The following is an 11,591-nucleotide window of genomic DNA, read 5'->3' as shown; positions in this document are numbered from 1 at the left end:
TTTTAATACGATAGGTCGAAGGGCAATAGAGCTTTCTTCGATATCGACTGAAAAGTCCAGCAAACATGATCATGTGGATTAAAATACAACCTTAAGTCTAGAAACTGGATTGACCCATCTTGCGTAAGCTCAAAAGTAATATTGAGAGAATGTAAACTACTGGAAAACACAGCCGGAAGCTAATCTCTCATCTCAGCTAAGACATTGTTAGATGGAAGTTCTAAAATGATAAGGAAATAATCTACATATCCAAAAATACTAGAAACGAAGACATGGGTCAACTTACACTTGAGCACTCGACTTAAATTGGCAACAAAGATTTCGCACAGCAGTGGTGCGGCGCTGGAGTCAATACAGATTCATTTTCTTTCAACATGAAATTTACCATCAAATGAGACAATGGTTGATATTGAATAAAATTTAAACGGCTACAAACAGGAAACAACAGACACACCGCAAGAGTTCTAGAAATCAACCAAGTCTCCCGCTTCGATGAGCTCCCTTACAGCACTGAAAAGTTATCCATGCTGAACAGAATAAAACAAAAACGCTTGTTCGCCGTATTGGATTATTATGCGCCCTTCGCCAATTTATCTTTCAATCCTGCCGCCGCGGTGGCTCAGTGGCTATGGTGCTCGGCTACTGACCCGAAAGACGTGGGTTCGATCCCGGCCGCGGCGGCTGGAATTTCTTTGGAGGAGAAATTCTAGAGGCCCGTGTACTGTGCGATGTCAGTGCACGTTAAAGAACCCCAGGTGGTCGAAATTTCCGGAGCCCTCCACTACGGCGTCTCTCATAGCCTTAGTCGCTTTGGGACGTTAAACTCCATAAACCAAACCAAACCAAACCTTCAATCCTATTTCCTGTTTCCATTGCACAAAATATGTAATTTAAAGCACGCTATCATCCTTGCGTTCCTTTACACCCATCTGTTCGCTTGTCTGCCCGAGCCTATGTGAGTACAACGCTTTCCAAGAAAACCATCGTGCCTACTGCAATCTGGTTCACTTAACCTGCTCAGTACTTTCACGCGAACACTGATTCGGCATTAGACGTCGCTTTTATGTCACACTTATGTGTGGAGCGCTAATTACACGTGACACAAAGCAGGTGAAATTCACCCTTTAGGACGCGAATCTCGAATACTACGCCCGCGGGAAGCGTGCACACTGTGAGACCATGCGCTGTGCGATAGCCTCCAAGCTTTCACCCACGGTTCCAGAAGCAGCGTCCTATTAATGTGACGTTTGTTTTCATTCACATCAAAACTTTTATTTCAGTTTACTTCTGACACTAACTGGTAGTGCACACTGGCATACTTGTAAGAGAGATCGTAGAACATACCTTGTGCTCAAATCAACAGGTGGTAATCTGCCTTCCCATTACTAGAAACTTTGAGGAAATTTTCCACGTCCGCTGCCTCTGAGTTGGTGGAAGAATTTCAGCTCTCCCAGTTTCTATAAAAGGTGAGCTGCTCCCTCTGTTTTTTCTCTTCTGCTTTCCGAAAAAGGGGTGGCGGCAGACAAAAAAATTTCTCTAATTCAACCCTCATGTCGAATTGCGTTTTAAACCCCTGCTTTAGAAGTTTTGGTTACGTATTTGGTTGGCATTCTACGATAGCTATAGAGAAATGCTCTAATCGAATGGATTTCAGTTTCTATGCAACATTCCCAAGTCGGAACAGTTCATGTTTTTGCACCGTGCTGTTCAAAGCGAGAAAAGCGAGTTGTCATAGAAAGACCCCTGGACCGCTCTCTACTTGCTTTTCCGTAAAAGCACACGCTGACAGTTGCTTCAAACATATACAGCATAGTAGCGTACTGAGAAAGCGAATGTATTAAAAAACAAAGCTATGCCACGTGTTTCTCCAGCCAAGCTTGAAGCTCTACTCCTCGGTTTTAACTTCAGCATTCGCTCCGCACTGGTTGCCAGAATCTCGTGGACGTCGTAGCATATTTAATTCCACGACGGCACTGCGTGAAAGCACCCACTTCCAAAACGCGCGCTTGCTTTTTCTTCCGCGGTCTATATACTTCTTTCTTTTAATTTATTTGCCAGTCGCTACTGAATGCTTTGCGACAGCTCGTGGAAGAGGCGCGAGAGCAAATGAACGAACTAAAGCTGGTGTCAAGCCCTGCAAGTCACCGCCGATGGCCGGGACCTAGGGGACATTCACCTCCGGATCCATCCTACGAATAACACATTCACCGTCGCTACCCACCAGGAGACAACCGCCCTGCACCTCGTCCAACTCAAGGAAGTGGTGCTCCAAGGAACCAGTTACCCTATCGCCGCCTACATCGCACCGCCGCCAGCAGCGGTACGTGGAGTCATCTCGCAGGCCTACTGGGCGGAAACCCCGGAGCAGATGCTACGAGACCTCCAGACCCGCAACCCGGACGCTGATATTATCGCAGCACGCAGAATGGGGAGGACGCTCTCCATATTAATCACTTTTGCGCATGGACCAGTCCCTCATACCATACTCTACATGAGTGTGGTTCATAGATGCACGGCGTACAAGGGCAGTCCAGATGCCTGCACCAACTGTCGCCGACCGGGCCACAGATATGATGTCTGCCCCCACCCCAAAACTGGTCTCTGCACGCGGTGCGGGGACAAGCATGACCCGCAAGCTGTTCCTTCCTGCATCCCGATCTGCATTCTGTGTGGGGGCGAGCACCTCACGGGTACCGGCTCATGCAAGGCAAGACACACATTTCCGAAACAACGCAGCCCGCCGCCACAGAAAACAAAGCCCTTTAGCAAGAAGGACTTTCCCCCGCTGCAAACGAGCCTTCCCACTACCTCTACGTGGGCCTCCAAGGCCGCCAGGACTCATTCGCCGACCTCCCAGGACCACGAAGTGACTGCTCTGCGGGAAGAGATAAGGCAGCTCAAGGCAGCCATCTCTACCTCCACCCGCGCTGTACCCCCAACTCCTCCACCCTCATCCTCTCCACCCACCTCGCCACCTGTCGAACCTCCTTCGAAAAAGAGGAGGCCTGATGAGACGCCAGCACAACCCATAGACTTGGAAGCAAAATTTCAGGACTTCGCCAAAAACTTAGAAGCTAGGCTCGCAGAGCGCATTACTGCACAGGTCACTGCACAGTGCCAAATTCTGATTGAAACTACCATTACCCGTTTAATGGATACTGTCATAACTAGCATCATGGCCAAGGTAGAGGAGCGTTTACCTCTCCTTGTTCATAGCCTCTCACCGGCCTCTCCTCCCACAGTGCCACCCTCCACACCCCTCCTTCGCCCCTCCACCCTACAGCATGGCCCCTCCGACGGACCATAATTCTTTACATATTATTCAATGGAACTGCAGGGGCTTTCGGCGTAAGCGCGATCCTCTGCAGCAGATTATCGCTACCTCCTCATCCCCACCAGACATCATCGCAATTCAGGACGCAAACGTTTGCAAACAACTTCCAGGATACCTCGGACTCTACTGATCTTCCTCGGGTGGTCACATACGTCTGCAACTCTTTGCATTACATGGAACACACAATTACCACACCTATCGCTCACACCTTCATCGAAATTTTACCTCCAACCCCTGCTCAATCTCCCTTGTTCGTTCTTAACTGCTATCTTCTACCACGACAGCCAGTTAATCTACTCCCTCCACTCCTCAAATACGTGACGCAATTGGCTGGATCAAATCCCCTACTCATTGCCGGTGACTTCAACTGCGCACACGTGGACTGGGGCTATCGGCGCACAAACCACAGAGGCACAGTTCTCTGCAATGAAATGATGGTTCTTCACTTGTCCATCTTTAATGATTTCAGCCTGCCTACGCGGGTTGGTAACAGTGTTACTACAGATACCAGCCCAGATCTCACGCTTGGAAGAAATGTGGCCCACCTGCAGTGGGAAAGAACCCAAACCACACTAGGCAGCGACCACCACCTAATTCGCATAACACTAAGCTATCGCCGCCCTCAGCGCAAATTTACCGTTAGACAAACTAATTGGGACCAGCTACGAAAATTTCGCCAGGAACATGTACAGTCAACACAGGTACCCTTCGACCTAGACACCTGGACTACCCAGTTACAGGAGGACATTCGCCAACATACCCAAACGCTAGACACTACCCCAGACACCCCCGTAATTGACAGTAAGCTCGCGCACCTCCTTCAAGCTCAAGAACGCATAACACACAGATGGAAAACTCAAAAACACAATAGGAAACTAAAACTCAAACTGGCACAGCTTCAGACCCAAATAGAACACCACAGTACCACTCTTTGCAAAGCTAACTGGAATCAGATTTGTGACAATCTCCGCGGCAATCTCTCCACAACCCGTGCCTGGCACCTCTTACGCCACATGCTAGACCCCACGAAATCTAAAACCCAGACACGCCTTAGCATTCGCCGCCTTACTCATAACCACAGGCAGGACACGAACGCCTTCCTCGCGCAGGTGAAATCAACATATACCACCCCAGGTGACCCTTGCAAGCACCCCGAGTACACGGGTCCACCTCAACCCCAGCTTGACGCCCCTATTACAGAGGCGGAATTTCGGGCAGCCCTTTTGAAATTACGCAATACTGCACCCGGGGAAGATCAAATTACCAATGCTGCCATCCGAAACCTTGACGATGCCTCCATATCTCATCTAGTCACCCACTTTAACGAGTGCTGGAAGTCAGGTACACTCCCTGCCACCTGGAAGCATGGAAAAATCATATTTATTCCTAAACCCCACAAACCCATCAACATAGAGAATATCCGACCAATTTCTCTGACATCTTGTCTCGGCAAGGCATTTGAAAACATAATTCTTGCCCGACTAACCACGTACATGGAAGACAACCACCTTTTTCCGCACAGCATGGTGGGCTTTCGTGCGCATCTATCAGCACAGGATGCCCTACTACAAATTACACATGACGTGCTTGATGACACGATCCCCCACCTCACTAAAGCTATTCTGGCGGTTGACCTCACAAAGGCATTTGACAGGATTCGACACGATGCCATTTTGCGAGAACTACAGGCACTACAGGTAGGCTCAAATACCTACAACTACGTTCGCGCCTTTCTCTCGGGCCGCACTGCCTCCCTGCACATAGCTGAGCTGAGCACACCACCTTATACACTCGGCGAGCTTGGAACACCCCAAGGCGCGGTCCTCTCCCCCCTTCTATTTAATATTGCTCTCATCCCCCTAGCTCATAAACTCGCTCTCATCCCACACCTAAGGCATACCTTGTACGCTGATGATATTACGGCATGGACCACTCACGGATCTGATGGAGAAATTGAGGAAACTCTTCAATTAGCAGCTGACACCATCTCCGCTCATGCGTCATCTATTGGGCTCGAATGCTCCCCCTCTAAATCCGCGCTTCTCCTCATAAGACCGAAATCTGCAGCTAATTCGCCCATTCAAATCACTTTACAAGGAACCCCTATCCCCGTCACCCCCACCCTCCGTATCCTTGGCCTTTACTTGCAGGATTCCGGACGCAATGATCATACCCTTAAAACACTCAAGGCCTCCACGCAATCCGTGTTGCAGCTTCTACGCCGCGTATCCTCCCTGCACAAAGGTTTAGACGAAGCGGATAGCATGAAAGTAGTGCATGCTTTTACACTTAGCCGCATTTTATACGCCACCCCATATCTTAAGCTGAACCGCATAGAAACAGAGCGAGTGAACGCCATGATTCGTCTAGCAACCAAGGCAGCCTTAAACCTACCCCGCAGCACTAGCACAGCCAAGCTCCTTGAATTAGGCATGCATAACACCATTCAGGAACTAGTAGACGCGCACCTTCAGACACAGTATCTAAGACTTGCCGCGAGCGCAACTGGCAGGCATATCCTCGCTTCCCTTCGCATCAACATTCCCGCTAATCAGACATCCCTTATAGCCATTCCTCGACACATTCATACCCCCCTCGTTGTGAAACCCCTTCCCCGGAACATTCATCCCCAGTACCACATCCCTCGCCGCATGGCTCGCGCTAAGGCCCTACACAAGTATTACGGACAAGCCCAGGACGCCATTTGGGTAGACGCCGCGTGCACAACTCATGAAGCGGTAGCAGTTGGTTACAATCCAGCCCTTGCACAGCCCCTCACACACCGCCTTCCCTCGGGCTGTACGTCTGAGGAGGCAGAGGAAACCGCCATCGCCCTAGCCCTTGTACATTCCAATGCAAACTACATCTTTAGCGACTCCAAAACGGCTCTGTTCAACTTCGCGAGAGGCAGGATTCACGCCCCTGCTTGGAAGTTGTTGAACACCCCCTCCAAAAACTTACCACGCAGGGTAGAGCTCCAGTGGGTGCCGGCTCACTCTGGGAATCCAGGAAACGAGGCTGCCGATAAATTGGCCCGAGGTTTGATTTGCCGGGCTCAGGACGGCCTCGGTCCAGGTTTCTCGAGAGAGCGGGCGCACACCTTTGCAGAGCTCACGCAAATGCCCCGCTTGGACCGTCGGACTTACCCTCCTCCACACCCCTCCCTTACCCATTCCCAACAGATCCTCTGGAGACGCCTCCAGACCCGCTCTCTCTCATCCCCTCAGCTGCTATCTCTCTACTGTGGCACCTCCCCTGCATGCACCCTGTGCGGCGACCCTCAAGCCACACTCTCCCACATCCTTTTCGGCTGCCCTGCTGATCGTCCCCCGCAGGGACAGCCCGCGTTATCAAGTTGGGAGGACTGGGAGGTTGTGCTCTCGTCTCCGGACCCGCCATCGCAGCTTGCTGCGGTGCTTCGGGGTGCCGACGTCATGGACAAACACCGCATGAACGTTACGACGTAGAGTGGGACCGTGCGGTGGTCCAGGGACCCAAGGGGGGTCTAAACACACTTGCCATGATAAAGTTTTTCTCTCTCTCTCTAAAGCTGGTGTGACAACAAAAGAAGAATAGTGTGCCGCGAGCGCTTTGTTGTATAGAAGGAAATAAAGCTTCCTTGCTTGCTTTCTCGGTTTTCCGAAATATTTCGTGCGTTGCCCTTTCCTGACTACTGCAAAGCAAACAGGCGAGTGAGCGTGAATGGAAGCCACTTTGACTGAAGACCCGCAGACGCAGTGCTTTTGAACTTCACACCCTCTTCTTCGCTTTGGTAAATTTAAATCTGCGTTTCGCTTCCACTGAGATCTCCAGAGCAGAGTATGAACCCGCTTCAGGCACAGACATGGTGAGACCGCAAGAATCCAGTTGGGTCAGAAGTTTTTGGAATACATTATAAAGTCACCGATTGCTTGGTCCGTCACGCTTGAACTTTTTTAATAAGATCATATTTTGGTACATATTCACAATTATATACACATTTACGTTTGTTGTTCGTTGTGTTGCTTCGCTTTGTCGTGTCTTAAGCAAGAATATGCAAAATGCACGATAATTAGCGTTAACAGGCCTGTGGACGAGCAGCAAGTTTGTAAACATGAAGGCGTTGTAACAGCCTCAGAGTCTCTCCGGAACGCAGTAAGTAAGCCTGGCTACCACGGCAGGCTCCAGTTTAAGTTTATTCCGACAAATATTACTGTTTTGCTCGTTTTATGGTACCGTTACTTATATTTCTGACGCCGCAGAGTCCTAAGAGCTTTATGATCATGTTTAATTTTTTAAGCTGTTATGCGGGCTGTGCAGAAGAACCGCAATAAGCGCGACTGCCACACGGCGCCTTTTCATCACGACAGCCTAGTGAGTGACCTGAAAGCGGAAACTCTAAAAGAAAGAGGAGAAATAAAGTTACTTTGACGTTTTGACACTTCTGACAAAGAATTTTCCGGCTCGTAAGCATTATGCTAAGACGTGCTGTTGCGCTCAACTGAAGACGCTGCTGCGTTTTTAACTTAGTTTTCTCAGGCGGCGGCGCCTGAGCAATCCGTGGTCGGGGTGATCTAGGCTTGAAAACGATTGCTACATCAATCGCTCAGTTTTAGTATTCGACTCATTCAGGCTTTCCGTTTGAGTGGAAGAAAGGTCACTTGCTAAAACGAGAAGTTGCGCACTTTCAGTAGAGGTTCTGGCTCCGAGCTGGCCACCAAATGAAAGGTTGACTTTGATTCAGCTTGAGGTCTTTGCTCTTTTGGGTGCATTATGCAAAATAAAATGCGATAACTTGTGTTGACCACAAAAGAAGCTACTCAGATCGATAGTTTTGAAAAGGCCAATATTATAATTTGTGCTACTAGTCTCTCCATGTGATATTTCAAATATTGAGAAATTCATTTCTAAGTTTTCAGCGCTCGTAGTAGTAAACTTAGCTTATGTTTTCAGCAACGCAGTTACTATGCGTACTGTCACGCCGGAATGAAACGCGGACGCGCATGTGGTCCACGTTTCTACTTCGCTGAGAGATATTCTCTCCAACCGGTTTAAGAGTATGCACTTAGGCACACTCGTTAACAAGGGACACTAGTCAAGTTGCACACTACATCTCTGAATACACAGGTGGAACAGTTCGTTTTGTTCACAGGCACTCTTCGCGTTTCATTAAAGCTAACGGTACCTGTGAGGATTATACTGGGCTAGTAACACCTGATTGCTAGATTTCATTGCCTCTATAAACACCAGTGTACTGTGTGTGAAAATTTTTACTGCCTAAGCAGACGGTGCACCTTGCACCAGTAGCGCGTGGCCCAGTGACCATTTTAAACACATGAGAACAGTTCGTGATCGGCTGTTTTCAGTTCGCTGACCTTAATACCCCAACGCTGTCAGTAAAGCTGCACGACAGTCAGGCAATGTTATAATGAGTTAAAATCATTCACAACTCGTCCTCTCAATTGCTACCATTTTGTTGCATCTTCCACTTCAGTGCAGATAAAAATTAAGGTACACCACTGCCTGCTTTTTCTCCTACCTGCGAAACACGGCTGCGCGGGGGGCATTCGTGTAGCAATCGCTGTGCCTTTCGAGGCGAGTGCTTGAAATGTGCTACCTTACTGAGTGCTATAGATTTAGACGTTCTACGGGACACTTGTCCGCTGGCATCCTATGCGAAAACAGAATGTTGTCTGCTGGACCAAGCCTTCCTGTATCGTACATTCTGTTCGTGGATTTTTGTTTTCTGAAATACTGATAACATCTGCACAAGAAAAAGATCAGGAATGCAGAAGTAATTACGTCCAACCTGCCTTAGAACTTCTGTCACTGAGGTCTATTTTCCTGAGGAGCCGAAAGAAGAGCGCAATAGAAATGCAAAAGATGGCCTTTAGAGTTACGTATCTTGCTAGCCACACTCAGTGAGCAGCGGCCAAAAACTTCGCTTCTCTTTAAGAAGCTAAACTGTTCACTTTCTATTGCTTCTTGTAAACCATACATGTATTTCTCTCGGTGTGTGAATTTTACATTATTTTACATATCGTTTCATACATTGGAGTTTTGAGCCTGTAACTTCTTTCCATCGACGCGTTTTTAAAAAAGAGGACAAAAGTTTTAATTTCGGCTCGAAAAAACAGACTAAATGTGTAAATACATTTTAGTCGCAAGACAGCACTTTATCCTTATAATTACCGACTGCCCTTGACATCTCAGGCACTACGAGAGACGTTGTATGTTTCGAGAGTTCTGCACATTTCATTTCGTTTTGTGTAAGGGCAGCGGGATAAAACAGCAAATGCTTCTCTTTCTCGCGTTGTCTGCGTTCAGCCCGCTTCTCTGCTCTCTTAGTGACAAGAAAAGAACTGTGTTTGAATTCGCAGTGACAAATATACCCAATACTTCTTTTCGAGTCTACGAATACAACTACATGAAACATGGCGCTGTGGATGTAATAAATCGGTATGTGCAGTGTTGCTAGTCCCGTAGTTTGACTGCGCGCGGAAAGAAAAATAGAGCGGCGAAGTTGGTTCCGGTGCTACTCGGTGCTATATTCATGGTCTTTCTTCCGTGGCGCTCAGTGTCTGCTCCGGCGGCAATAGCAGCGCATGCTTTTTCAAAGAACTCAAATGGCTGAAACTTCAGACAGCGACAGCAGTTCACGTGTGGACTTAGCAAGGCAATGTCATCGGCTAATCACAGATTAATTAGGTATTTTACCTTAACTCTTATCCTCAACTGTTCACAGTCCAGGCCTCGGAGTACCACCTGTAAACAGACGGCGAATAACATTGGCGAGATCGTGTCTCCCTGCCTGACACCCTTCCTTATTAGAATTTTGTTGCTGCCTTTATGGAGGACTGTGGTAGCTGTGCATTCGTTGTAGGTATCTTCCATTACTTTCACATAAGACTTTCTACACCCCGATTCTGCAGTGCCTGCATGACTGCTGAAGTTTCCACTGGGTCAAATGCTTTCTCGCAGTCAATGAGGACTATGTATAGAGGTTGGTTATAATCTGCGCATTTCTCTATCACCTCCCTGATAGTGTGAATATGGTGTATTGGCGAGTATCCTTTACGAAACCATGGCTGATCATTCGATTGATTGAGATCTAAGGTTATTCTGACTCTATTAGAGATTACCCCAGCAAACGGCTTGTAGACAACGTACAGTAAGCTAACCGGTGTCTAATTTTTTCAACTCCTTGACGTCTCCTTTCTTAGGAATTAAGATAATGTTAGCGTTCTTCCAAGCTTCTGGTACACTCGAGGTCATAACGCATTGCATATACACAGTGGCTAGTTGTTATAGCCCCATCTCCTCTCCGTCCTTCAAGAGATCTGCTGCTACCTGATTCTCACCAGCTGATTTCCCTCTCTGCATTGCTTCTGAGGCTTTCTTTACTTCCTCTTTCGTTAGTGGCGGGATGTGCCATTGCTGTGCTAAACCACCTCTATCATTACCAGAAATACTGATTAATCTCATGTGAACACTTCTAGCCATGCCAAAATAGTGCTATGAATGGGCCGTCGCTGCGCTATATATCGCTATTCCTTGCGACATGTAACAACTAGTGCCTTCTGCACTGACAAACATCGAGGGCTTTATAAGGGCCTGTTGATGTGATTTCAATAGAGTCGAATTAGCGATGTAGCTTCAAATATAGCAGACCTGAACGGTCTCAAAAAGTGTAAAAAAGAAACCTGCCGATCGGTGGCTTTGTCCTTGTCATTTGACGCATGCGTCTTTCGGCACTTCTTATGTGTTGGTAGCTTTTTTCCCTGAATAGTTCCAATATCATTTGTGTTATGAGCGCGTGAAGCCATTCTTGCTCTTAAGTACGCCACCAGACACACTGCGGAGCGTTCGTACCTCCGTTTTTTTTTTATTTTCAATATCTAAATGCCTCGAACTGAACACTTTTTTATTCTGCTGAACTAAGAGGCAAGAACTATTTATAACGGCAAACGCAACGCGGCTTCGTCTGAGTACGCCTATAGCAAATCCCCAGTCCTAAGCAGCTAGAGAAAAAAACCGCGCATACCACGAAGGGCGTCGCGCAATTTCTCTCTGCGGCTACGCTACACATCTGGCAGATGACTCGTGTATTAAGTTAATCGCATAAGACGTGGTGGACTCCACATGTCATCCCAAGGCCGAGGCCAACACTCGCACAAAATTTCGTTTTTCTCGAAATTTGAGTAGCGTTGTTATATTTGGTCTCTACATCCGGAAGGTGTTACACCTTGACATGTTTCATAGGCATTAACGCCTGAAA

The 11,591-nt window shown here is 47.8% G+C and overlaps 1 protein-coding gene across 1 annotated transcript; it reads left to right on the top strand.

The window, feature by feature from the left end:
* Positions 1-2,140: 2,140 nt before the first annotated feature.
* On the top strand, positions 2,141-6,801 carry LOC149343889 (uncharacterized). The gene is made up of 2 exons (XM_089542518.1): positions 2,141-2,885; positions 6,668-6,801. Exons 1-2 carry the CDS (start codon positions 2,369-2,371, stop codon positions 6,799-6,801), a joined length of 651 nt encoding a protein of 216 aa, XP_089398644.1. The 5' UTR covers positions 2,141-2,368.
* Positions 6,802-11,591: the final 4,790 nt, after the last annotated feature.

The sequence above is a fragment of the Amblyomma mixtum genome, chromosome 5 (assembly GCF_055824585.1).
Source record: "Amblyomma mixtum isolate Tamu chromosome 5, ASM5582458v1, whole genome shotgun sequence".
NCBI lineage: Eukaryota > Metazoa > Arthropoda > Arachnida > Ixodida > Ixodidae > Amblyomma > Amblyomma mixtum.
The sequence above is the reverse complement of the archived record's forward strand: the minus strand, read 5'-3'. Positions and strand labels throughout refer to the sequence as shown.

Excerpts from the sequence above, each read along its gene's own strand:
- LOC149343889 (XM_089542518.1), top strand. The coding sequence starts at position 2,369 with ATGCTACGAGACCTCCAGACCCGCAACCCGGACGCTGATATTATCGCA. Across the intron at positions 2,886-6,667 it reads AGTGACTGCTCTGCGGGAAG|AGGGACAGCCCGCGTTATCA; the intron begins AGATAAGGCAGC and ends ATCGTCCCCCGC.